The 26527-nt window shown below is 57.6% G+C and overlaps 1 protein-coding gene across 1 annotated transcript; it reads left to right on the top strand.

Moving 5' to 3' along the window:
* The first annotated feature begins 6938 nt into the window (after positions 1-6938).
* Positions 6939-26324, top strand: LOC141751764 (adenylate cyclase type 10-like). The gene is made up of 27 exons (XM_074609129.1): positions 6939-6967; positions 7446-7534; positions 8064-8252; positions 9386-9490; positions 10376-10414; positions 10816-10959; positions 11285-11490; positions 11930-12023; positions 12330-12418; positions 12988-13179; positions 13293-13414; positions 14006-14082; positions 14153-14342; positions 15176-15228; positions 16698-16851; positions 17558-17750; positions 18287-18373; positions 18807-19090; positions 19703-19839; positions 20520-20645; positions 21691-21945; positions 22591-23205; positions 23691-23926; positions 24320-24418; positions 24577-24752; positions 25363-25585; positions 25699-26324. The coding sequence occupies exons 1-27, from the start codon at positions 6939-6941 to the stop codon at positions 25714-25716; spliced, it is 4221 nt and encodes a 1406-aa protein (XP_074465230.1). The 3' UTR covers positions 25717-26324.
* The last annotated feature ends 203 nt before the right edge of the window (positions 26325-26527 follow it).

Raw genomic sequence — 26527 nt, 5'->3', positions numbered from 1 at the left:
AAAACTCAGGAGTTCTGTTCTCCGCCATACAACTCTGCAATGACCAAGTCAAGTGGTATCGCCAGAGCGTTTCAATCTACTAGACTTCAGGAGACATTGATTAGCATTTGTAAAGCAACTTGACAGTGTTTTGGAGGGCTACAAAAGTAGAATTTGTAATGGCATGTTGCAGTTCCTTCTTTGTTGGATGGAGGAGTCAATATTAGTACAATTAGCCACTTCCCATCGCAAGCAGTTTTGAAAGAATCCAGCGTGTTTTGAAAGAATCGGGGAAGGAAGGCACTTCCTTGTGTTTCAAGCCTCTTCTGTCAAGGTACATTGGTACTGAAGTTCAAAAATAAGCACACATATTATGTGAGTTATCTCTGAAATAAGTCCGTTCACTGACAGAGAGCCGCCACAGTTTCTATTGTAATTTCACCAAAGACACCAAAGAGTAAGACATTTGTCAATGTCAGGCAGAGTTTGCCTTTGGTGAAGCCGTGTTGGCTGTCACCAATCACCTCCCTATTTCCCATGTGCCTTAGTAGCGTTTCCAGGAGGATCTGCTCCATGACCTTGCCAGGCACAGAGGTGAGACTGACCGGCCTGTAGTTCCCTGGGTCTTCCTTTTTTCCCTTTTTGAAAATGGGCGTTCTGTTTCCCCTTTTCCAATCAGCAGGAACTTCACCAGGCTGCCACGACTTCTCAAATATAATGGAAAGAGGCTTGGCGACTTCATCTGACAGCTCCCTCAGGACCCGTGGATGGATTTCATCTGGTCCCGTGGACTTATGCACCTTCAGGTTCCTCAGATGGTCCTGAACCCGATCTTCTCCTACAGTGGGCGCTTCTTCATTCTCATAGACCCTGCTTTTGCATCCTGCAACTTGGGTGGTGTGGGTGGAGCCCTTGCTGGTGAAGGCCGAGGCGAGAAAGTCATTCAGCATCTCAGCCTTCTCCGTGTCCTGGGTGACCAGGTCTCCTGTGTGCTTCCTGAGAGGGCCCACACCTTCCCTAGTCTTGCCTGTACCCGTGACGTACTCATAGGAGTTTTTCTTGTTATCCTTGATGCCCCTAGCCAGATTTAACCAGGCTGGGAAGTTTTCAAGTGACGTCCCTGACCCCGGCCCCGGGGAGGCAGCATACCTCCCTGTCAAGAGGGTCTGCGCGGCATATTGGGCCTACTACTATAACCCGCCTCTTCTCCCTTGCAGAGGCAGTTTTTAAACTGGGGGTAGGCCTTGCTGGTCCCGGCATCTCTTCTGGTGTAGCCAGACCATCTTCCATGCCATCCATGGGCTGGCCTCCCTCCTCAAGAGCCTCATACCTGTTGTGCAGAGGCACCTGGTTGGGGGATGTGGGCAAGGAGGGAGTTCGCTTCCCTCCCCTCGTAGGGACTAGCCTCCATTCACTGGCCTCCTTTTGGCCACTGCCTTCAGTGGCAGGGCGAAGGGACCAGATCTCCTTCAGCTCGGGGTTTTTTTGGGGGCTCTTCTGGTTTTTGACTCAGGGACCCGGTCAGAGTCTGCTTCCACCAATCCATTCCTTTCTCACTCTCCCTGATGCTCCGCAGCCCTTCTGTTTCCTCTTTCAGCTCTGCTGCCAGGCTGAGCAGATCATCCCCCTGGTGGCACCTCACGCAGCTGTCACCTCTTCTACCACCCACCAGCCCTGGGAGATTAAGGCACTCTCTGCAGCCGGCGACCTGGGGGGCTGCGTGCTTCCAGGGGAGCTCAGTTGGTACGGCCACGTCTGCTCTGGCAGGTGCAGCAGATGCGGGAAGCTGCGTCCTTCAGTTGGAGACCATGGCTGACCTTCCCCCCCGAGCGTCCTGCGCCCTTCCACGCGAACTGATGCGCCATGCCCTGCCTGCCCGCCCTGTTCACCGCACTCCCTTGGGCCGCCTTTGAAGGGGCTGGGGGCTGGCCGCTGCTGCTGCAGGCTCACTTGCCTCAGCCAGTGACCGTTGGTGGCGGTTACGCCTCCTTTAAACCTGCCGCGGCTGCTGCAGGCTCCGCCCCGGCCTCGTCAGACGCTCTCGCATCAGCTGTCAGCTGCGGGCTCCCTGCGGGTCCCTGCCACTGCCCGGTCTTCTCCCGGCCTCAGAAAAACTCGGAAAAAGCCCCTTTTCGCCACCGTTGCCCGGCTCTGCTGCCGACGTGCCAGCACCGGAGCTGTTTGCCTCGGCGAGTGACCTGTGCTTGTAGGTTTGCTGGCTTAAACCCTGTTTTTCATTTTACTGAGCCTCCACTGCACCAAGTGAAATTAAATTTCCAGTCTTTCAAGTACTCTTGAGCGTCTCCCTGTGAAGCTGTGAAAGTTACTGCATTGCTCAAAGCAATGATGAGAAGCTCTCTGTGGTTCCAATTTGTAGCTACCACATGCTTGGTGACTTGACATTTCAAAAAATGGGTCTCAGCTGACCCATCCCCACCTGTTTGGCTTCTGAAGGAAAAACACTCATTTTTTAAAAACGCGACATGACGAGGAGAGTATCTTCTCCGTTGTTTTTGGTCCTAGATACAAACATTGGGCTTTTTGTCCTCGAGGTGAGACTGACCCGGAACATCCCACACAGAATCTCAAATACAAGGTTGCCGACTTCACGCCAAAGGCAATTAGCAAGAAAGAAATACAGTCTCCTCTGTTGACATTCGGGGACAGGTAGAGGAGAGTACTTCATTACTTACCAATGAAGTAATGAAGGAAAAAAACCCAAGGAACACAACACGCGTATTTATGCATGTATCATCACATACTCATCCTTCAGCCCTCGGGTTTGGGCTTTCTGATTCTCGGCACAGTGCTGGATGGTTTGTTTGCCGCACACTACGTTCTCCTCCTCCACAGGAATTCGTAGTTAGTACCAACCGTTTCATTACAGAACCAGAGCACAACACAGAGGGCAGTCAATAAGTAGCGGGTTTTGGTTTGTTACTTAGGATCATAGGTAAGGCATTCTTACCCATGGTAAGAATATAATAAGGTATAAAGAAGAGAACGGTATAACTTCCAAGAGAAATTATGATCTACCAAGGTATAGATATATATACATAGAAAAGTATATATATATCTCAATTAATGTGGAAACATTCTTTGTTTTTATGGGACTGTTGAATTGGGTCTCTAAAGAGTCTCTTCTATCCCTACGGGACAGGAGAACAGCATGAAAGGAATAGGTTAGGGAAAACTGTTTGGGTTTTTCCTGCCTCAGGCAAGGGCAAACCCATTCGTGGGACTGTTTTTGCTCAAGGACCTGGAGGTACTTGGTGGGTGATGCTGGAGAATGGGGAAGCTCAATGTGTACCCCAAGGAAATTCGACCCTGGGTGAGAAGACTTAATTCCGAGCTGTATGATATTAACCGTTATATGATGCTAACAGTGTTCTAGAAGTGTTCTTCAGGATAACACAGTAGTGATGAAACCTGAATGTTGTGGTTTGGCCTCAGACGGCAACAAAGAACCATGTGCCGCTCGCTCGGGCCTTCCCAATACAGGACTCTTGGGTTGAGACAAAGGCAGTTTAACAGAACGGCAAAGGGAACAAGCAAACAACAACAATCACACGGACAGAGGAATATACAAACACGATCACGGAACCGCCGCTCCCCGCCGCTCCCCGACCGGACCCGGGACGCCCCAGCCTGCTCCGAACGGTGACTTCCTACCCCCTCCCCGGGCAGCTCAGGGTGGGCATGGCTCACATGGCATGGAATACCAGGAAAAATTAACCCTATCCCCGCCGGAACCAGGACATTATCCACCCCTTATTCCATACCATCTATGCCATGCCCGGATCTTACAGGTTCCAATGAATTGCCACCACTTTCCCCTGTCATATATATATATACACACATATATATTCATGCGGATATAATGCCCTTAGTTTATGGGCCATCCCTCCAAAGCGTCCGTTGAGTTCTTTTAATCCATGGCTTTGGGCTCCACCTGTTAGAACAGTCTCTCAGGGCAGGTGAGATGCTGGGTGGTGCTGGTCTGTTGCATGCTGTATTTTCGGAGGTTGTGACTGGTGCACCCGGTGTGGCTCATGCACACAATCCGTGGGCTGAAGATGTAGATCTTGAGGAAGTTGCTGGGCGCCAGCTGCTGAGGTCAGTTCTTATCCCATCACCCCTGTGCCTTACTTGTAGTACAACTGATAGCAATTATAGTAATGAGCACATACAGTGAGAGTGTTACTTAGCAATTAACAGCACACAATTTGATTCATTGGCTATTCTCATCCAAAATCAGATCCCCATGAGGTATACGTCGGACTTCCCCATGCTGCCACATCACGCACCAAGTGCACCCAGGTCCTTGGGCAAAAGCAATCCCACGGATGGGTTTGCCTTTGCCCGAGGCAGGACTAACCCAGACTGTCTTCCCTAGCGTATTCTTCATGTGCACTACGGGGACTTCATCCCCTTCTACGGTACGTGGAAGTTTTGATTGGGCAGGGCCAGCCCCATTGGTAGATCCCCTGGTGTTAACTAGCCAGGTAGCTTTTGCTAGATGTGTATCCCAATGTTTTAAAGTCCCACCACCTATTGCTCTCGGTGTAGTTTTTAACGATCCATTGTATCATTCTAGCTTCCCGGCGGCTGGTGCGTGACAGGGGATGTGATATACCCACTCAATGCCATGCTCTTTGGCCCAGGTGTCTATGAGGCTGTTTCGGAAATGAGTCCCGTTGTCCGACTCAATTCTCTCTGGGGTACCATGTCACCACAGGACTTGCTTAGAAGAGCAAAAGGTGGTGGGCTGGCTGCCTGCAAAAGCAGCCCCACAGCCACAGCCTTCTGCGTGGAGGCAAGGGGGAGGAGTGGGAAAGGCTGCTCCACAACTTTTCAGCCCCCTGCCCTGAAAGCAAGGCTCTCGTGTGCAGGTGAAGGGGCTGGTGGAGTTCCTCTTAGAAAACCACTGGGGCCAAGATGTCTGGCCTTTCCAGTCCCTCAGCTGAGGAGTCGCCAGCAGCCAGGGACACATCCAGAGGTAGGAGGAGGGACTGAGGGTTCTCACAGCCAGAGCAGAAAGCTGGTGGAGGGCTTTGGGTGGGTTTTGCTTTAGGTGTTGTCCACTTCCCACAAGTCACTTGGCTACACAAGTTTTTGCTTTCCAGATTTGCCTTTGGAAGAGCAACGTGGCCCTGCTGGGGAAGGTGATGTAGAGCACCAGGCCAAAGCCTTCCTGGACGCACCACCCTCTCTGCTCGTCCTCCAGAAAGCAGCAGGGGTAGATGCGGTGAGAGGACGGGAAATGGCAAAGGTAGGGCAGGTCCACAAACCCTGGGACAAGGCGTCTCATCTAGGAGGAGGTTCCCGATGAGTTCAAGGAGCTGCTCTGCCTCTTCCTGATATTTTTGCTCTGTTGGATTTAGGTAGGGCGTCCCTTGCCACCTGCTAACGCCAACATTTCTGCTTTAGGCACCCGCCGCTTTGCCTCCAACTGCCCCAGAGACCACGGAAGATGCCCCAGGATGCGCACAAGAACTAAAGAGCCTTTCCCAGGAAAGATGGTTAAAGGAGTCAGCTTTGCTTCCATCAAGACGTGATGAATCCAGTTGATCCTGCCTTTACCTATCTAAACCCACTGGGGGATGGAAAGCTTTGCAGGCTCCCTCCAGGAAACTGAAAACCCAAAAGGAAGAGAGAAGAGGCCTGGGATGAGGAGAGGGAACGCTGGCAAGAAGAGGAAAGAAGGAAGAGTGCAAAAGATGGGGACGGAAAAAGAGGAGGGAGAAGCCCAGGTGTGTCCCAGGCTCTGCTACCCATCTTTCCCAGCCGGGGAAACTGCTCTAAGGCAGTCCAAGGGGCTGGCAAGGGAGGGCAAGGGACGGTGCTGCGCAGGGTTTGGGAAGAACTCCACGGCAGCTCCCCAGGGGCTCCCCATGGAGCCCTGCTGCGTGGCACAGGGGCACTGAGCACCTCTGCACACGCAGGGGCCTCTAAGGGCATTTCCATGGGGGATACGGTGCCAGAGCCATCCCCTCGGCAATGCCCGCAAGAGCTCTCTCTTCTGGGCTACAAACTACTCCTTGTCAACTCTGTTTCCCAAAGAAAGGGCAACCAAGTCCTGCCTTTGTGGGTTCATCAGTGCTTTCCGACTCTCGTTGTAGATGCCCATTTCCTTTCAGGAGCCGAACCCCTGCCATTCCTGGGCTCCCGCACCTCATGTCTGTCCACAATAAAAGGCTGTTTTCTCCCATCTGACTGCGCCTCTCGTCAGCTGTTCTGGAGTGAGAGCTCTTGTTTTGCGATGGTGCTTGTAAGCATCTGCTCTGCAACCGATTTGAGCAAAAGAGAGTAAAATCCTGTTCCCACTTGTAACCCTTGTGCTGCGTGTCCTTGCAAGTGGTTTTGGAGATGAAAAATCCATGGCATTTCAGGCTCATCATGATTTGACTCATTGGAAAGGAAGGAGAAGGGAAGGAAAAGGGGAAGGGGAAACAAAAGGGGAAGGAAAAAGGGAAGTAAAATGAGAAAGCAAAGGGGAGGGAAGGGAAGGAAAAGGTTGGACTGCTGTGCTGTGCTCCCATTGGTCGAATGTGGAGATTGACAGTGGCAGCGGGCCAATGGAGCGGTGCAACCCAAGAAGGAGGGGGCGGGCGATGGGGCAGCGGTGGCCAATGGGCGCCCGTCGTGGGCGGGCCGGCCCGGGGGAAAATGGCAGCCGGCTGGAAAGGGGAGCGGGGCGGTCGGGGCGGAAAGCAGGGCCCGGCGGGGGTGGGTGGTTGGGCCGGGCCCGGCCCGCGGGGCCGCTGCGAGCACGTGGTGAGGCAGCTGGAGCATGTGAAGGTGAGTGGGCGGCCCCGAGGGGTGGTGGAGGGGCCGGTAGGGCCCTGAGTGGGGCTGGGAGGGCTGAGGGGGGGCATTGACGGGTGGGAGGGGGGTGTCTGGGCCCGGCTCCCCGCAGGGTGCCTTGGTCCTGGGGGGTTTGGGGTGCGGTGCCGGCGATGGCGGAGAAATGGAGCCCGTCAGGGTGGTAAGAAAGCGATGCTCGGGCCGTGCTGGTGCCGCCCCGGAGGGACGCGGGGCCGGGCCCTCCGCAGTTTGCCAGCGCTCCCCGCAAAGTGTCGGTGGGGCCCTGGGTGTGCCGGGCTGTGGGGTGTCTGCTGTCCCTCAGCGTCGCCCAGGGGGGCTGCAGAGGGGGGCGAAGCAGAGAGGGGAAGCAGAGAGGGGGAGCCGGTTTGTGGCCTGACCCGGAGAGTGGGACTCCTGCTGCTGGGGCTGGCAAAGGGGCTGGCGTGGCTGGTTTTGGGGCTGAGAAAGAGAGGGAGTTGTGTGGCTTTGGGCTGAGGAAGAGGGCTGGAGATGAAATCCGCGCCAGGCCCCTTCTCTCTGCGCGGAGGATCTGTCCCAGCCCCGCTCCGGAGGGGCAGAGGTGAGGTGGGGGTCCCCCATCTCATCCCCCTTGGCTGGGTGTGACAAACAGGCTCATTTCTCCTCTCTTCTTTTCCCAGCGTCACCTTCTGCGGCACGGCAAGAAAACCCTGCATGGCTGATTCCGCTCACTGCTCAGGTAGTCGCATGCCTGGGGCGAGACACGTTGGTGAGTTCAGGGTCGCTACAGATCTTCCCCGTCAAAGCCGCAGAAAAGGCAAATTTGCTGCCAGTGCAGAAAAGCTGATGAGGAGTTTTGTGCTTGTTTTTGTGCGGCTATGTAGTCGTTTGAGGACCAAAGGCCTCCAAGAGAAGCGTTATAAAAACAGGTGTTTTTATTAATACTAAAGTGAGAAGTGTAGAGTAACGCGAGGAATGAGTGCATTTTTTATTAGCGTCGACAGCTCTAGATTCGCCAATAACAGCACTTCAAAAGCGCTCGTGTCCAGGGCGCTCTGAAAACCATTAACTAATTAATCCGGTGCCAAAGGCTGAGAAATCATTTCAGGAGCTCAAGTCTTGGGATGTTTAATGAAGTGAGATGGAGCCTTTCAAGTGGCGGTAACGTGATGCTGCTGGAGAAGTTGTTAGAGGAGAGCAATTAGTGCTTTCCTGGGAAATACGGGCCGTATTTATTACAGCACCTCACGTACGCATGCGTCTGTCCTGCCGCAGCTGTTCCCCCTGTCCTGCCGCAGCTGTTCCCCACTCGCCTTCCTCACTTCCTCTTCCTCACACTTTCAGGCACGTCAACATCGGCAACCAATTCCAAGCGGAGCTTCCCGACCTCCAGGACCCAGCCCGTTTGGAAGAGGAGGAAGAGGGAGCGTCGCTGGTCTGGAAACCCTGGGGCGACATCGAAACCAACCCGGAGACGCAGGAGAAAGGTTTTTCTAACGCTTCTCTTCCACTTTCACCCCACCCAGGGATATGATGGGTTGAAAATTCCACCTTTTTGGGATTCTCTCCCTCCTTTTCTTGCCCGCCTTCATGTTCGAGGGAAGGAGATGGCTGGGTTTTGGTGGGAGAGTGACTAAAGAATAACGGGCGATGCTCTCGGCAGCATCTTCCATGAAAAACAGGCGTTTGGAGCTGTCCCACCTCATCTGCGGCACCCTCGGGAGAGGGGAGTTTTCAAGTGCCTCAAGTCCTCATCTCTACACCTGGGAAGGCTTAAAAGCACCGAGACCGCTAATCCCACATAGGCTAGCTGGCTATGAAGTACATATTTTCCCAAATTCAGACAAGAGAGTTCTAGAAGTGCAGTTTTCCCCAGCATTACAAGAGAAGTTAGTGCTGTGTCGCTCACAGCAGGACACCGGATAATGGCGGTGACAGACGGAAGATGTCACTGCGAGCCAATTGTGATGCGTGAGGTGAGTTGCCGGGCAAGCGATGACCTGCAGAGGAGGCCACCGCCTGGTGACTGTGACCACCCCGGGAAGGCGGAGGGCTAGTCGCCCCGCACAGAGGCCCCGGGCTCAGTGTGCAGCTTGCACTGTGCAGTGAGGTCCTCGTCCTCCTCCCGGCTGGGCACGGCCGTCTTCTCCTGAGGTACCCCGTGTGCCACAGGGCGCTGACGATGGCTTCTGCCTGGGAGAGGAATCGTCACTACGGGGACCTGCAGAAAGCAGTCGCTTTCCTCCCCTCGCTCCTTGCTGATAGCTCCCTCAGGAGCAACGACACCGCTCAGAGTGTCCACGGAGTGCTGCTCTTTGCGGATATCTCAGGTGGGGGGAGCAGGGAGGAGCAGCCACGGACATGAGCCATGTGGGGACACAGCAGGCCCTTTGGAGCCCCTCAGACAGAGTGGTCATCTTGTCACTGCTGAGGTCTTCTGCTGGGATGCCCACAGAGAGCAGGATGGGTGACCTTGGGCGGTCCATCACGGCTGCCACCAGTGCGGAGCTGGCACGGGAAGGTGTCCCCTACAGGCTCTCGGGCCGGGCATCGCGGAAACTGCTGCCAGGTCTTTTGGCCCACATGGGCATTTCCTGATTTCTGGATGTCCCTGTTCCAGGTTTCACTGCGTTGACCGAGAAATTCGTGCAGAGGAGCGGCGTGGACAGAGGCACTGATGAGCTGGCGCAAACGCTCAATGAGTACCTGTGCGACATTTTGGAGGGTAGGAGCCGTGCTGCAGGACTGTGTGGCATCGGGCCGTGATGGTGGAGGGTGGAGGCAGCCTGGTCCTGCCTCCTTGGAAGGGCTGGGGCTTTCTGTGAGGAACAGCGAGCGCAGCCAGGGTCTGCTGGCGGGTCAGCACCAGCGCGGGTCCTTTCTGCTCCCCGCTGCGGCCGAGGAGGCACCCACTTTCTCAGCAGCCACCTCGGTGCCTCTGGCGTGAACAGCCGTCTCAGTGCTGCGTCAGGGCCCAGAGCAGGCTGAGGGCATCCAGCAAGTGCGCCAGGGTCTGGAGCGTCTGTGCTATGAGGAAAGTCTGAGAGAGCTGGGCCTGGTTTGCCTGGAGAAGAGAAGGCTTGCGGGGGGGACCTTAGAAACGTGCCTACAACCTGAAGAGAGGGTGCAAAGAGGACAGAGCCAGGTTCTCCCCAGTGGTGCCCAGAGTGGAACAGGAGGTTCCCTCTGTGCATCAGGAAACACTTTTCGACTGTGAGGGTGACTGAGCACTGGCAGAGGTTGCCCAGGGAGCTTGTGAAGTCTCCCTCCTTAGAGCTATTCGGAAACCATCAGCCACCGTCCTGGTCAGCTGGCTCTGTGCAGCCGGGCTTGAGCAGCGGGGTTGGACCAGATGGACCCCAGAGGTACCTTCCAGCCTTCACCTTTCTGAGGTCTGGTGGCATCTGGAGGCCCTGCCTCCCTGCCTGCTGTGCGGGTACAAGGGCTGTGACCACCGTGAGCCTGGGAGAGAGGCCGGAGCGGTGCTTTCCTGAGCTGTGCCCCACAGTGCACCCTTGCCCCGGTGCTCCCCCCAGGCAGAGGGCCTTGCTCGGTGGCTTCTGGAAGAAGGTGTCCACATGACTCTGCCTTTTCTTCCCTCTGTCCACAGAGTTCCTGATTTTTGGAGGAGACATCTTGAAGTTTGCTGGTAGGTTCTCGGGGCGATGACCTCGGGCACTGAGCTGTAGCATTTAACTCCCGTGGCGGCCGTTTGCTCTGCGCTCCTTCTCAAGAGGCTCTGTGCAGCGCCTTGAGCCAGCTCTTTGGCCACGCACGCACCCCTCCAGCAGTGCCCTCTCTCCAGTGCTGCAGCTGCAGAGGAGCGCTCGGGACAGGGGGTGTCACCGCTGCCAGCCGTCTGCTGCTGTGGCTGGCCCGGGATAGGAGAGGTGTCCCGGTGCCCAGGACACGGTCCTCCAGGACGATGGCCTCCCACAAGCCCATCTTCCTCCGCACGGCAGCTGGTTTCTGCTGTCTCTGCAGAACCAGACCGTAGGTCGGGGAGAGTCAGGTCTCGGCAGAGCCTTTACCTTCCCTCCCTTTCCCCAGGAGATGCTGTGCTGGTGCTGTGGAGAACACCACCCCAGGAGGTGGCCAGGACCATCAGCCTGGTGCTGCACTGTAGCCAGCAGATCCAGAAGAAGTACGGAAGACGTGACACAGATGTGGGGCAGAAGATCCAACTGAAGATAGGTACGGGCGCTGTGCCAGACGCAGCTGTGTGGCACTCTGCCATGCCACAGGGTGCTTCTGGTTTGCTGGGCTTCTGGGGCAGGCAGCTGGGGATGACGCCTGGCGCACTCAACACATTCTCAATGTCAACTCGGTTCGTCTATTTCTAGACGCCTGTTTTAGGGACTAGTGTCAGCGTCTCCCCGAGGAGGAGGGAGGATGCTTTACCCCTCCGTAACGCCCCTCTCCCCGCTGGGCTTCAGAGGAGCTTCTGAGCAGCCGAGATGCTGGGGGCTGTGGAGTTCCAAATGTTCCCTGTGTCAGTTCTGCTTCTCCTTCTCCCCAGGGATCTCTGCAGGGACCATGAGCCTCCCGGTTTTCGGAGATGAGAGCTGGCAACACTTCTGCATTTTTGGCCCGTGCCTGGCTGAAGTTCGTGACGCTGAAGAGGTTGCGGGTGCAGGTGAAGTTGTCCTCTCGGCCACCTGCTGGGAGCTCTGTGAGCAGCACCGGCTGAGGATCAAGCATCTCGCAGGCACAAGAGCTGTGCAGGCAGGTGGATGGGTTGGCCTCGAGAGCCATTCTGAGGGCCTGGGCCTGGCCATGAAGGAGGGAGGTGTTGGAAGGCTGAGGAGATGAATGTGGAGAGAGTTGTAGGTGGGAAAGCGGGCAGGCAGGGGAAGGTCTTGTCCTTCCATCTCAAGGGTAACCGTGGGCTGGGCTTTCTTGCTTTGAGGGGTCAGGAGGCGCTGGGAGGGTTTGAGCCCCAGCAGCAATGTCCTCTGTGGGCCATGGAGCTGTGGTTGCTTGGAGATGGGCATGCTTGGAGAATGGCTGTCCAGCTCCGGTGCTTCTGAGGAAGCACTGCTGTCCCATCCAGCCAGGTGGGCTACTTCTCCCCTTCTCTGGGCAGTGACGGTGGAGGGCAGGCTCTGTCCCCTGGGAGTCCTGGGGAGGCCAGTGGCAGTGCTTTCATTCTGTGTGTCTTCAGGTGACGGGCATGGATCCGATGCCTTGGTCCGAATGCCAAGACGCCTTACGCAAGCTCGTACAAGACCCAGTGAGACACCGCTCAAAAAGGGAAGGTGAGTGCCCACTTCCCCTTGCTCTGTGATTGTCCCGAAAGGTGGGGCTTTGCTGCTTCAGGGGCCAGAGAGGAACCACCTCCTCCCTCTTCCCTCTGTCCGTTAGCACTCAGGCTGTTGGGCCTCCCAGGGCGGTGGCTGCTGCCGCCTCCTCCTTCCAGGGGAGAGCTCTGCCCTCAGCATCTGGAGGTGGCAACATGAGCAAGCGCAGAAGACTCTTTCTCCCCCGGTTCCAGGGCCAGGCCCTGCTTTGCAACGGCTCGTAGTCCCATCCACCCAGCGACCACCTGCCTTTTCTCTCCTCAGGTGCCATGAGGCCTACTCTTCTCTTGCCCAGTGACCTGAACGCCAAGGATGTGCTTAGGAAGTACATACCAGTCGCTGCTCTCGGGAAGGTACGGCAAGGCCACCGCTGCTGGGGGCTGCATTTTCGGAGGGCAGAAGAAGTGGTGCCTTGCAGAGATGGAGCTCTTACGGGAACAGACCAATCAAAGAAAATGCGCCCTGCGATGACAACGCAGGGAAACTGAGCCCAGGGGCACCGGTGCCGCACCATTGTCTGCGTTGTCCTCAGAGAGACATGGGTGGCAGGAGGAGGACTCCTGTCCCTCTGTCTTTTCCGTGGCTATGGTTCTGGGTGTGCCGCGGACACGACGGTGGGATAAAGGGGAGATTCCCCTGAAGTCCCTGGAGCATCCCTGAGGGTCTCCCCTCATGTCCGTACCGGTCCCCAGATGGCGTGTTAGCGGAGCAGCCTTCTCTCCTTTGTCATTTGTGTTATGACTCGGCGTCTGCCTGCCGCAGGCTGGGCGGCCTGCCCGCCCTTTTGCACCGAGAGGAGGATTTATCCCTTCCTCTGCTATTACCCGCTATCGCCAGCACGCCTGCGCTCCCTCGGTACTGGTGTGGGCAGTAAGAGCCCGGGAGAGCAGGCTGGTGAAGCCGTCGTGCTCTTGTCTTCCAGCTCGATGCAGGACTGCCCATGGATCTCCTCTCTGAGCTACGGCCAGTCACCTGCATCTTTGTCCAGCTGCAGCTTGCTGCAGGTACCAGCTCGGTGCATCTCAGCACCGTCCTCAAGGAGGCCAGCAGGGTGATGCTAGAAATCCTCTCTCCTCACAAGGGCCACATCAACAAAGTCCTCCTGTGTGATAAAGTGAGTGGGGGGGAACGGTGGCCTCCCCCAGCGCCAGAGGGTGGGCAGTGAGCGCGAGGGAGAGACTCCCTCTTAGGCGCTGTAGCAACATGTTCCACATCTGTCCTGGGCAGGGCTGCACGTTCCTCTGCGTGCTGGGACTCCCTGGAAACAAGCTGCCCTGCGAGAGCCTTCACGCCCTGCAGAGTGCTCTGGAGATCTTCAACTCGTGCTCCACCATGCTCGAGGAAAGAGAGTGAGTGTGTGGCGGGGGTCGGCGGGGTGCATGCTGCCTGGGACGGCGCAAGGGGGCTTCACAGAAAGAGATGTGCCTTCTAGCTTGCTCTCCCTTGTCCCTGGCAGGAAGGAGGCAGTGCCCTGAGAGGTGCAGGCAACCCCTGGGCTCAGCCCACGGCAGCCAGACGGAGTCCCTCCAAGCACACTCTGCTGGCCACCGCGCTGGAAAGAGCCCTCGTGAGGGCCAGAGGCCGCTGCGGCCAGAGGCAGGCCCTTCTGGGCCACTGCCCCATGAACGGGGATGGGGCCCAGCCACCTGATCCCAAGTGGCTGTCATCGCCAGGCGGTGACATGGCGGGCGCCTTCTTCCCTCTCTCTTTGCTCACAAGAGGGCTGTGGCCCTGCACGTGCTCTGCCCCTGCCCCTTGTCCCTTGCAACCTGCAGATGTTGCACCCCTGAGCTCTCCACGTCCCCGAGACCCACGCTGGCAGGGCAGCACAGCCGGTGGCCCAGGCTGGCACCGAGGGGAGGTGTGGGAAGGGATGAAGCCAGGCGGGCAGGACTGCGCCTGGGGCGCTGCTCAAGCCCTGCTGTTTCTCTGTGTGCCAGGACAATGTCTGTGGCAGTTACCAGAGGGACGATGTTCTGCGGAGTCACTGGCCACCCGCTGAGACACGAATACACAGGTATTGGCCTGGAAGGGTGCCGCGGGGCTGGCGGCACGGGCCACACCGACGCGTGCTCTCTCTCTGGCAGTCTTTGGCCAGAAGGTGAACTTGGCTGCCCGGATGATGGTGCACTACCCTGGGCTGGTGTCCTGTGATGCAGTGACCTACGCCGCCTCCCGGCTGCCCGCTTCCTACTTCAAGGAGCTGCCGGAGAGAGAGATGAAAGGCCTCAGGCAGCCTGGCCCTGTCTATCAATACGTGGGGGTCACCGAGGAGAGGTGAGTGTCCTCTGAGACGGTCGGAAGCCCTGGCATGGCAGGCTTTTTGCCCCTCTCCCCTGCTGTCTCCAGCTGCTGAGAGAGCGGGAGTGAAACCAGAGGGATGGGGAAGGTTTGTCTGTCTTGGTAGACACAACCTGGCCTTGTGGGCTGGGTCTAAAGGGCTTTGGGCTGTGCTTTCCCTGCTGTGCTTGCTCCACCACGTGCCCTGGGAATGCTGACCCAAGGAGTTTTCTGTCCCAGCTGCTCCGAGCAGGAAGCTTTGGGCCAGTCTGGTCCCCATGGGGAAACGTGGACCATCGGGACACTCTTCCTCAGGTCTTCCTGCAGAAATCTCAGCTCTTCTGGGCCAGGATTTCACCTTCCCTTTAGAGGACGGTTTGATGGTTACCACTGCCGTCTCTTTGAGACTGCGGGAAGACTTGAGCCAAAGGTGCCAGGTGCTTGGCATCCCAAGCCCTTCAGGGACACAAGTCCCCCTTTCAAAGACGCTTGGTGTTCTTGGCCAAAGTGGTAAAGCTGTCTCCCAGCCAACAGCACGCCCTGGCTTCTTTCACATGTCTTCTCCTGTTTCTCTGGGTTTGGCCTCTGGGGATGGACTCTTGATATGTTCTCCTGTCCCACCGTGGCCGCTGGGCTTCTTTACGCTTGAAGCTGTCGTAGCGTGTCAGCTTGAACTTTGGCTGGGAAAGCGTGCAGGGGATAACAGCCTGCTCCAGAGAAAAGCCGGTACCCGAGGAGCACCTCCTTCCCTACCACGCCAGGCTGCTTCTCTAGGTCCCCTGGCTTCTCACCATCTCATTGACTTGTGTTGTCTTTTCCCCTGCTTCTAGCATCTTTGGCGTGGGTCTTACCAAGAAGAGGTCGGAGTACGTCCCCTTGCTGGGTAGGTGGAGAACGCCTTGCTCTTCTGAAGCCCAGGTTCTTCCCCTTGGTAACTTTTAGTGCCTTGCTGGGAAGGGAGAGGCTTTTACCAGGGATGGTGTTGCCTGCAGCAGCCCTAAGAAAGCGCCGCCTGTCTTGGTCTCTGCTTGCTTGATATCTTTGGGTGGAAAACGAGGTGGGGCGCCTGCTGCTCCCTGCTGTCTTCCAGACCTGGTAGGAAGGTTGCTTTCAACTGTGGAGCTGCTCACAGCCTGGGGGCTAAACTGATCCCTGTCTTTGGGGTCAGGAAAGAGATTTCCTTCTGCCAAATCGATGGAGAGTTTTGACGGTGGGTTCTCCTCCTTGTACTCCTCAGAGCTGCTTTCTTGGCAGCATCTGGGCGAAGACACGGCAGTGTCAGGAGGCAGGGGATGCCTGTATTCACTCGGGGTCTTGCCGAATGTTTTGGGCCCTGTTGTGGGTTAACCCCGCTTGGCAGCTCAGCCCCACAGAGCCACTCGCACCCCACAGTGGGATGGGTTAGAGAATCGGAAGGGTTAAAGGGAGAGCACTGGTGCGCTGAGACACAGACAGCTTAATAGGGAAAGCAAAAGCTGCACACACGCCCAAAGCAAAATCAGGCATTCATTCACTGCTTCCCATGGGCGGGCAGGCGTCTTGCCATTTCGAGGAAAGCAAGGTTTCATCACGTGTGACGGTGACTTGGGAAGACAAATGCCATCACTCCGAACGTCCCCCCTTCCTCCTTTCCGCCGGATTTTCTTGCTGAGCACGGTGTTGTATGGTCTGGAATAGGCCTTTGGGCAGTTGGGGTCAGCTGTGGCAGCTGTGGCGGCTGTGCCGCCTCCCAGCTTCTTGTGCACCCCCAGACTGTTCGCCAGCAGGGCAGCGCGAGCAATGGAAAAGGCCTCGACGCTGCGCAGGCGCTCTTCAGCCATAACTAAAACCTGGTTGTGTTATCAACAGCGGTGTTTGGTCACAAATACAAAACATAGACCTGTACAGGCTATTGCTGAATAAAATTAACTGTAGCCCGGACCAAACCAGAACGGGACTGACGACGCTGCCTTAGCTACTGGGAGGTGCTGTGCAGCTCACGGCACAGCGAGGAGATGCTTTGAGTCTGTTTGGGACGCAGCTGCCTGAACCGGCTGCAGTCATCCCTTACAGTCTCGTGCTGGATCGCTGCGGGGAGTCGCATGGGGCCGTCAGAATCTCCGTGCCTGTGGGATAGGGGAGAGGGCGAGGGGGCTGCGCTGCGGGGCAGGCAAGCAGGTGGCCCCGTGACTGCTCTGAGGAAGGCAGAGGTGCCCAAGCGTGGACGAGCAGGTGGGAAGGAGGCCTGGGTGCCGGCAGGCTGGCCGATGTGGTAGCGGGGAGGGAAGCTGCGGTGGAGGGTGCCCGCAAAAGGGACGGCTCTTTGCTTTTCAGCACGCCCCCAGCAGCTCGTTCTCTGGTTTGTCTTCGCAGGTCGGAAGCAGGAGACTGACCTCTTTGTCAGCTGCTTGAACGCCTATAGGGATTCAGGCCAAAGGAACATCCTGGCGGTTGAGGGCACGATGGGCTGTGGAAAGAGCCACTTACTTGCTGAACTGGCCTCTCTAGGCCAGGATGCTGGCCACAGGTACAGGTTTTCCACCTGTAGCTTTGGGACGCTGCCCCTGCCCATCCCCTGACAGCCGTGGAACGCTCCAGCCCCTCTGCCAGGGTACCTGGCCCTTGGACTGCAGCCTCCCGACAGAGCCTCCTGGAGACACTGCCTGGGAGCACCTGCGTGCTCCGCTCCCGCCTCTGCCTCTTTGGGGAGTTGGAGGTGGCTTCTGGAGCCACGGCCTTTCCTCCTTCACCCCTGGGTCAGGCGCAGATAGAAGGAAAGAGCCCAAGCTCAGTGCTTTTCATCCCACTCCAGACCCCAGAGACAGCAGGGCTGCCTGTCTCAGAAGCCCTGCTCGCCCTCGGCGTGTTTCCCAGGAGGAGCACGGGGGCCTGTGCTCTGGCAGGCAGACCGATAAGGTCTGGAGCCCAAAGGCAAACCCACCACTTGCTCCATTCTTGCCTCTCAGCCCCGTGAGTTCCTCTGCAGGGGGCACGTAGGGAGACCTAGGCCGGCGCTGCAGAGACACAGGCTCTGGACCCGGCTCTCCCGCTGGCTTGGCAGCAACTGCCCCTCTGTGCCCTTTCTCGTACGAGGAGGGAAAAGCTTGGCCTTCTGTGGGAAGCGCTTGGAGATGGGGGGCTGAAGAGCTCCCCCCAAAGGGCACCTCCGCCCCTCTTGTCTTAGAAGGCTGGGGCTGTGGGGAATCTCAGTGCCTTTTGCTTTTGCACCGCAGGGTGGTTGCCCTGGAACTGCTGGAGATCGACACGAGGCAGCCCTTCTCTGCCATCCGCATGCTGATGGCCAGGGCCCTGGGCCTCCAGGACTGTGAATCGCGCGGCGACAGGCAGCGCGTGCTGAAGACAAAGCTGCAAGGGACAATCGAAGAGAGCAGCTACTGCCTCCTCAATGACATTTTCGGTGTCAAGGTGAGAGCCAGAGGCCCCTGTGGATGTTGAGAAGGCCTTCTCCTGAGCTTGTCTGGGTCTGACCTTGAGTGGGCACGCTGCTGGGAGTGCCTTAGCTCCGGGGTGGGCATTGCGGGGGTCACAGTGTGCATTTGCCATGCCTGGGCCCGGGGGGCTCCCTGTCTGTGGGGCTGGTGTCCTGCGCCGCATCCGCAGTGCCCGGTGCCTTGTTCGGCACCCTGGAAGTGGCACTGGAGAGAGGCTGTTCCTGACCTCGTGCCGAGGTCACCGCTGTGCGAGGGGTCTGCCCCAGCCAGCCCACAATTCCCACAGCCAGAGAACCGGCTCAGCCCAAGCCCCAGCTCTGCAGAGACCCTCAGCAGAGGGCCTTTGCTTTAGGCTCTGGGTGGAGTCCCCGCTGCGGCTCCCTGCCCCTGTGCTGGGCAGAGGTGAGGTGCTGAGGCTGTCAGAGACGGTGGGCTCTGCGGTCTTGTGTGCTGGGTAGGTGTGCCGAGCCCCGGAGCCGTGTTTCTCCCTGACTCTGCTTTTCTGGCCAGTTCCCCATTTCGGACAATGTTCGCGAGATGGATGAAACTCAAAGAAGACTGGAATTGCACTCGACTCGGGTGAAAGTGCTGGAGAAGGTGAGCATTTCTCCTTCCTTCCCCCTGGGTCAGAGAAGGAAAAACCCTGCCGTCTGCGGGCTCTGTACCACTGAGGTGTGAGCAGGCGGGATGACTGCGCACCTGGGTCATGGCCCGTCAGAGCCCGAGAAAGCCCTCGCCCCCCCACTTCCCCCCGCAGCCCCACAAACACACCCGAGGACTTTCCTCCCGTAAAGTGTGCCCTGGAGGAGGAGCAATGTCTTCTGGGTTCCCTTGCCCGAGCTCCCTCCTGCAGGGCAAGTGATGTTAGGTATGACCCTCCAGTCTCAAAGAGTCAGTAAGCTTCCGAGCGGGAAAGTGGCTGGGGAGAGACTTCAGAGCATCCTCTCAAGAGACGGAGGCTAAATCTCGTCCCCTGCAAGACAGCTGAGAATCCACTGGATTCCCCTCAGAGCAACCTGCTTTTTTTCAGACCCTTACAGGAGATTTTGGCATATTTGTCATCGACAATGCCCATTTCATCGACCCTGACTCCTGGTTCATCATGTCACCCGTGCTCCAGAAGGTCTCCCTCTTCATGGTCATGAGCTTAGCCCCAGGCTACGAGATAACCGAGAGCTTTCGCAAAGCCGCAGCAGACAACGCCACGTCCCAGAAAATCACTTATCTTCATCTGGACAAGCTGAAAGCTTCAGTTGTGATGCAGAAAGTCTGCAAGGACCTCGGAGTGGTCAGCATCCCCAGGGATCTGGTGAGGTAAGTTGGAGGCAGGGGAGCTCTTCCTGAGGGCCTGAACCTCTGCTGACCGTGGTAGGGAATCAGGCCCCCAGGCAAGGGAGCGCAGGGCCGCTAGAAGCATCCCGGACTCTAGCAAGTGCCAGGCGTGGGCGGCTTGTTATGCCTCACCCTGGTGGGTGTGCGCTGAGAGCGGGCAACTCCCGAGACACCCAGCCTGGGAGGTGTCAGCCTTGGCTGCCGCACAGGGAGGAAGGGAGGAAGAGTCCTGAGCCCAGCTGTGTCTGGGTGTGAACAGAAAAGGCCTTGGTCTGGGTGGCTGGGCTGTGGGGGAGATTCCCCGGGGCAGAAGTCCATCCTCTCCAGGCTCCTGAGGAGAAGAAAGGCAGGGCTCGCTGCTCTGCGCTTTGGGCATTGTCCGCAATTCTTTTCCCGTGGACTTCGGCAAAGGCTGGAGGGTTCAGGGGGCACAAAATCCCAAGGCAGTGGGAGGACGATCCCTTTCCAAAGTGAGGCGTAGCTGTGATGAAGATGCTGGCTACCCTGGTATGCCTGAGTGACTGGCCGCCCAGCTGAACTGTGTTTCACCTTACTTTCCTTGTGCTGGTCCCCGACGGGTCTGCTCCTGTGCAGGTTCCTGATCCGAACCAGCTCAGGGATCCCATATTACTGCGAGGAGCTGCTGCGCTGCCTTCGTGCCAACGACATGCTCCAGTTCTGCACCCGGAGGCAGTCTGGAAAAGCAAAGGACAACTGGGAGAGCCTGATCAGTAAGCACCTTGGCTGCGACTAGCGAGTTGCTGTGGCGTGTTCTCCACAGCAGAGTCTTGCCCCGTTGTTCCCCCATGGCTCTGGGCAGAGTCAGATCTTGGTCTGGCGGAGGTGTGGGCTCCTGTGCGCCTTGCTGTTGGGACAGGCAAAGCAGGGGCAGTGAGTTCTGGTGGCTCGGAGGGACCTACATTCTTGGGGCGGGGGTTGTGGGGCTAAAACACAGGGGAAATCCTTCCGAAGCACATGTGCTTGTGGTGTTTCTTAGGCATTCCAATGGGCATGCAGTTTAGCTTGGCCAAAGGCTAGCTCACTTGAGAACAAACCCCAGCTTGAGGTGAGGGACGAGCCCAGGAAACTTGAATGCCAAACCATAAATCCCCACAAGAGTGCCGGTAACGGAAGAAAACGGTGGTAATGCCATCCGAGAGAGCAATGCCAGCCAGAGTGCCGCGGCCTTGGGAAGAGCCAGGACTGAGGCCACGTCTTGCATTAGCACCAGCAGTTTCCCTGGCTGGGAACTGGTGGGAACTGTTTTGCTCTGCTTCATGACCACCACATTCAGGGCAGGCACTGGACCATGTCAGGGGCGACTTGTCCCATCCCAAGTGAATCGTGAAGCGCTCGCGAGCTGCGAGTCGCTTTGCGAACTGCCTTATCGGTGCTCTCTTGCTCCGCCCAGCATCTGCAGCCGAGGCTTCATCCCTCGCGGCAACCTGGAGCTCCGAGGCGCAGAATGACGGGAGGGTCTGCCTCCTCAGGCCAGGCGTGACCCTGGAGAACACCGCGCTGCCCATCCCCTTGAAAGGTAAGGAGCCGAGCGCCGCTCTGCCGGCTGTCGGCTGTGCTGGGGCTCCTTCCCGGGGCAGGGGCTGGAGGGAGGCCGGGCATCCGTGTGCTGCAGAGTCACCCTCTCAGCGTGGGGGCTCTGCTGGGAAGGCGGCTCCGGTCCCACCAGAAACAGGCCTGGGGCTGCAGGCAGCCGCTTTCCCCTCCTGTGAGCCTGCTGGCTGCTCTCCGTCAGCAGGTAGGAGAGAAAAGGTTATCCGTGCAACACTGAAATGGCTCCCTTTTCTCACCAAAACAAATACTTTGCTGGGAAAAGGCTTTGACTTGCCTCTGTCCCAACTTTGACGCAGCATCTGTATTGCTGTTCTCTTTTTAAGTTCCCCAGCTAATGCTGGTCTCAAGGCACTTAATCCAAACCAAATCCTTCTCTTTTTTCTTCTTTTTTTTCGTTTTGTTTTGGTTTTTTGTTTTCTGCGGATCGGCATGGAAATCCTCCTGTAGCCAGGGGAGCTGGATGGGGGAGCTTTCAATGAGTGTCCCTCCTCTCTGGCCATAGACATTTGTTATGAATTGTGAAGAGACATCATGCTAAAGTATTCCTGCTGTGAAGTGGCTTTGTCAAAAAAAAAAAAAAAAAAAAAAAAAAAGAAAACCAAGAGAAAGGAATAGTATTGTCTGGCCAAGTTAAGGCAAGCGTTGTGGGGAGCTCTGTGTCCACCTGTGATGTGGGGAAAGTTCTCTGTGTGTGCTGTTGGGCAAAAGCCTACTCCAGATCTGGTAGGGCACATCATGGGATGCGCATACCTGCTGGGTCCTGCCCTCCCTGCCCTCGGTGGGGGAGCATTTGTTTGAGCATCTGGCTTTTCCCCAGGCCTCATGGCCTGCGATTCCATCAGGAGCGGAGCCAGTTTGAAGATGCCTACCCTGGGTTGCGATTGCCCAGTAGGTGCAGCCGCAAGGAGAGGAGGCCAAAGTCTACCCCATCTCATGGGTTGAAACTTTCCAGCCTCTCCAGCCTCAGCATGGGGAAGAGGCAAGAGAGACGTGTTGTTTCTTCTTGACAGAGATTGCGCTGACTCAGCTGGATCGGATGCAGCCGCTGACGCGGATGGTTGTGAAGTTTGCAGCCATCATCGGGCCGGTGTTTACCACCCAGCTCCTGTTGCACATCCTTCCCACTGGCCTCAGGACCCATATGAATTCCTTGTTGGACGAGCTGGTGAGCGACAACATCCTGAGGTGGCTGAAAAACACAGAGGTGCCAGAAGATGTGCAAGATCCTACCGAGGGGCCAGCCACCTCTTCGCAGGTGGAGAGCAGTAAGTGGTAGCGGGCAGGTGGACAAGGGAGCTCCCAGCTGTGTCCCGGCAGGGCTCCCCAGGGCATGGTGCGCTTCCCCTGCTGTGAGGGGTGGCTGGGGCTCAGGCAGGCACGGCTCTTTGCGATGGGTTGTTCAAAGACCTTACGGGTCAGTCTCAAAGCCCGCTAGCTTTGCGCTGGAGGGAGGTTCCCACCAAGTGCCATCCCGAGTGCTGCTCGTAGCGCAGGCACGGGAGGGCGTGTGGAGCCCCTGACATCCTCTCCCAGCCACCTGATCAAAGATGCTCTCCAGGTTGCCCCGGGGCCCTTGACGGGCTTTTATTCAGCTTTGACTCCCCTGTGGCGCAGGAGGAAGCTCAGGAGGCTGGGGACTGCCTTGCCAAGAGCAGGGAGAAAGTGCTGGACGGGGCTTGCTTGGGCTGGTGGTGACATGCCCAGCTCCTGCCTGGAGCGCAGCTGAGCGCTGTGTCCGCGGGGCTGGGCTAGCGTCAGCAAGGCAAGCTGGGCCCTTTTGCCCCGTGCTGCAAGGCTCGGTGTGCAGCAGTGCTGGTTGGCTGGCAAGGGTGCACGCCAAGGCATGACTCTCGTGCCCCGGCTGCGACGGCCCTGAGCTGGGGCTGATGCCGAGGCCCTTTGCCTTGCAGGTGTGCAGAGGCCCTCTCCCAGCACGAGGACCGAGGAGCAGCAGCCTGGCGTCTTGGCCTTCTGCGTCCCGCTGCTGCAGAAGGCTGCGTACGAGCTGTGGCCCGGGAGGCAGCGAGTCACCTTGCACGGCAAGTGTGCCGCCTTCCTGGAGCAGCACGCGCACAAATGCAGGAGCTGCGGCCAAGGGGAGTTTGTCGCCTTCCACCACTTCGCCGTCACCAGCAGCCAGGACGGAGGCAGCTGTCGGGACCCTGCCGACGGAGGCGACTCATGCAGCTGGGAGGCCTTGGTGCTGGCTGGAGAAGAGCTGAAGCAGGATAGGACCCACGCCACTGGGGGTACGCTGTGCACCGTGCTCCACAGCCCGGGCCCTCCAGGAGCCCAGGGGTGTATGCTGGGGATCGGCTGGGAGGAGGTCTGCCGGGGACGAGCCCAGGAGCTGAGGACAACCACCGCAGACTTTGCTCAGCGTGTCGGCACCCTCGCAAGGGTCCTTGAAGCCCAGTGGGAGAGCGAGAGCAGCTCTTCCCCTGGGGCAGGCGAGGAGGTGTCTAACCCCCTGTTTTCTTTGCAGATGCCGCAGAGCAGCAGGCTTTCACGGAGGCGGAAACCGGGTGAGCAGACAAGGGTTTGATTCTCTGTAAAGGCAGGGGCCTCAGGGGTCTCCAGAGGAGACCAAGGAAGCGCTGGCATTTGCCTGCCGGTTGTGACTCTAGCTTAAGGAAGAGGCTTTCTGTGAGGTGGGAGCTGGGAAGAGATGGCCACGGAGGTGAGACAGTGCTGGAGGAAGCCCGTGGGCTCCTAGTGATGGTCACACTACGCTGGAGCAGGCCTTGCTTTCCAGTTCCTCGAGAGGAGCGCTACAAAATCTGCAGGCGAAAAGCCACCACAAGGGAGCCGGGTGGTTTGCCTGGGGGAGGTGACAGAAAGCCCAGCTTGTCGTCTTCTCCCTGGCTACAAAGCAGCTGTAGGAGTCATGCCTGCCCGTGGGCTCGCGCTCCCTTTTGAACAAAGGGCTTTTGATGGCCTCTCTGTGGGGCAAAAGACCAGTGTAGGTGATGCCTGTGCATTCTTTGCTCTCTTCTTCCCCTGGGGACAGGTCCTCTGACTAGTGTGGCGGAGCGGCTTCTGCCAGAGGGCGAACAGACAACTGAGCTGCCCGACGAGACCGACAGGCAGCACAACGGCACACACTGGTGTGAATGCCGAGCCATCGTGGAATCGGTGCTTGTGCCTTTGGCTCGCCACTACGTGGCAATGGGCGATGCCGACCGAGCCTTTTACTACCTTCTGGAGTGTGCTGCTGCCTACCTGCACGTCTCCAACAGCTACATGGTGAGTTGCCTCGCTCGCCAGCGCCCATCGTGCACGGAGTCCTCTCAGTCAGCTGGCTCTGGGCAGGACAACTTCACCGCTGCAATAGGGCATGCCTTGACGGGGCCTTGGAAGGGACATGCTGGGGTCAGAGCCTGACTTCTTCCTCCGGCTTGCCTCTTCTGTGGACGGAGACACAGGCCACCGTGCCCATAGCAGGAGGGGAATTAGCAGGGAGGGGATCTGAAGGAGCACTGGTGCCTGTGCTCTGAGCCGGCGTGACTGTGTTGGGGCGGGCATCAGCAGGGGGAGAAACGGGCCCTCTTAAGACAGATGCCAGAGGCAACAGGGGAGGACGAGGCCGGCCATGGGCTCTGCATCACGCTCGCCTGCTCTCTCTGTGCTTGCGCAAAGGCCCTCATGAAGCTGAACGAAGCGGAGGTCCTGAGGAAGATGAAAGCCACTGTGATAGCCTGCTTTGAAGAGGCCACCTTCTTCAGCCTCAAAGGGGAGGTAAAGAGATGGGGAGGTCTGGAGGGATGTCCTGGGGGATGGAGCTGGATGCTTTCCCCGGCTGCAGGGGCTATCCCTGGCATCACAAGCCACCGGCAGACTCCGGCAGTCTCTTGGCCGACTCGAGCAGATCAGGGTGTTTCCCTTTTCCTCTGCAGGTTTGCTGGTGTATGCAACGCCTTCAGCTGGCAGAGAAAATGATGAGGGAGGCTTTGAGCTTGCTCAGAAGGAACTTCCCCGAGACCTTCCTTGGCGCCTTTGTCAAGGCTCAGGTGGAAAAGTTGCCTTGTGTCGCTTACGTGAGAAGAGCAGCCTGCCTTCTGCAGAAGGGCCGGTAAGGAGCAGAACTGAGAACCTAGGGGAGGAAGAGCCATTTCCTACCTGGTCCCAGACCTGCCTGGGCTTGAGGCCACACGTGACCTGACGCACGGCCCTTACAGGACCGAGGGGTTAAGGAGCGATGTGCGGGTGGAATGGGGAACGACAGAGCCCCACACTCCCTCCCCCCTGCACGCTCCTTCCCCCCTGGGTAAAAAGCAGCTCACAGCCGGGGCTGTGCCTGCCGGCACGCGTCGACGGCGGCAGGGCCTTGGTGGTGGCTGGGGACAGAGAGCTGCAAACAGGGAGTAGAGGCTGACGAGGGGCAGGGGAAGGAGCAGTGGGTGGGGGTGAGGTGTGAGAGTGAGGAAGCTCAGAGGGCGATAACCCTTTTCTTGCCGGTTCCCAGCTTTGCTTGGGCCCCCGGGCGCTGTAGCGCCAACGCGCCCTCTCGAGCGGTCAGCTTCCCCTGGCGGCACTGCTTTGTTTGCCCCCTTCCTCTCCATCAGCTCCCTTTCCTCCCAGGAGGTGCGACTGGCTTGTCCGCCGCCCTGCTTTCCCCCAGCCCTGTCTGATTTAGCGCTGTACAGCGAGAGCCTCTGGGCCCAGCAGTTTCTCTCGTGCAGCAGGATGAAGAGGCTGGCCTGGCTGCTGCAGCAGAGCTGCTGCCTTTCCTTACTGGAGCGCCTCTTCAGCCTGGAGGGCACTTCCAGCGGACGGAGGTTCTCCCGCCTGGCAGCGCGCATGAAGGCCAACACGGACAGGGCGTTGGACTCCTGTTGGACAGCAGAACTCCCGCCACGCACAGACTTAGGACACAGACAGATGCCAGCACAGACGCAGACACAGGTACAATTGGGCACACAGGCACCGTACAGAGACCTTCACAGACGCCGGCACCAATACAGGCAGGGACACCCGTACTGATACCATCAGAGATACCACCGCCCATTCCGTTGCAGGTGCAGATGCCGTTGTAGAGGCCGTGGCAGACACAGATACCGCTGCAGACGCCCTTGCAGAAACCAGGTAGTCTTTCAGATGCAACTGCAGACGGAGATGCCATGGGAGAGACAGATGCCACACCAGATACCCTTTCGTGCGCCACTGCAGATGTAGACAAAACCGGAGTGCAGAGAGCATTGCAGATGCCCTTGCAGACAGAGGGAGCGTTGCTGATGCAGGTACCATTTCAGAGGAAGGCATCTTTGGGGATGCCGGTGCGGATGCAGATAAAATTGAAGATGGAAACGCAGATGGAGACCACGTTGCAGGTGCTGTCGTTGCAGGTGCTGTTGCAGGTGCAGTTAGCGTGGCAGATGGTTTTCTTAAACAGGGACCATTCAGGACAACTTTACCGACTTCTTCTGTCACCAGAGCTGTATATTTGTTTTCCAAATAAAATGGTTCTTATGAAAACTCTGGAGTTCTGTTCTCCGCCATACAACTCTGCAATGACCAAGTCAAGTGGTATCGCCAGAGCGTTTCAATCTACTAGACTTCAGGAGACATTGATTAGCATTTGTAAAGCAACTTGACAGTGTTCTGGAGGGCTACAAAAGTAGAATTTGTAATGGCATGTTGCAGTTCCTTCTTTGTTGGATGGAGGAGTCAATATTAGTACAATTAGCCACTTCCCATCGCAAGCAGTTTTGAAAGAATCCAGCGTGTTTTGAAAGAATCGGGGAAGGCAGGCACTTCCTTGTGTTTCAAGCCTCTTCTGTCAAGGTACATTGGTACTGAAGTTCAAAAATAAGCACACATATTATGTGAGTTATCTCTGAAATAAGT

The sequence above is a fragment of the Larus michahellis genome, chromosome 15, assembly GCF_964199755.1.
Source record: "Larus michahellis chromosome 15, bLarMic1.1, whole genome shotgun sequence".
Taxonomy (NCBI): domain Eukaryota; kingdom Metazoa; phylum Chordata; class Aves; order Charadriiformes; family Laridae; genus Larus; species Larus michahellis.
The sequence above is the reverse complement of the archived record's forward strand: the minus strand, read 5'-3'. Positions and strand labels throughout refer to the sequence as shown.

Bases quoted from the DNA above. Each gene is read 5' to 3' on its own strand.
- LOC141751764 (XM_074609129.1), top strand. From the start codon at position 6,939: ATGGCGGAGAAATGGAGCCCGTCAGGGTG. The intron at 19,840-20,519 runs GTAAGCACCTTG...TGCTCCGCCCAG, and splicing joins CAACTGGGAGAGCCTGATCA to CATCTGCAGCCGAGGCTTCA. The intron at 24,419-24,576 runs GTAAAGAGATGG...TTTCCTCTGCAG, and splicing joins TCTTCAGCCTCAAAGGGGAG to GTTTGCTGGTGTATGCAACG.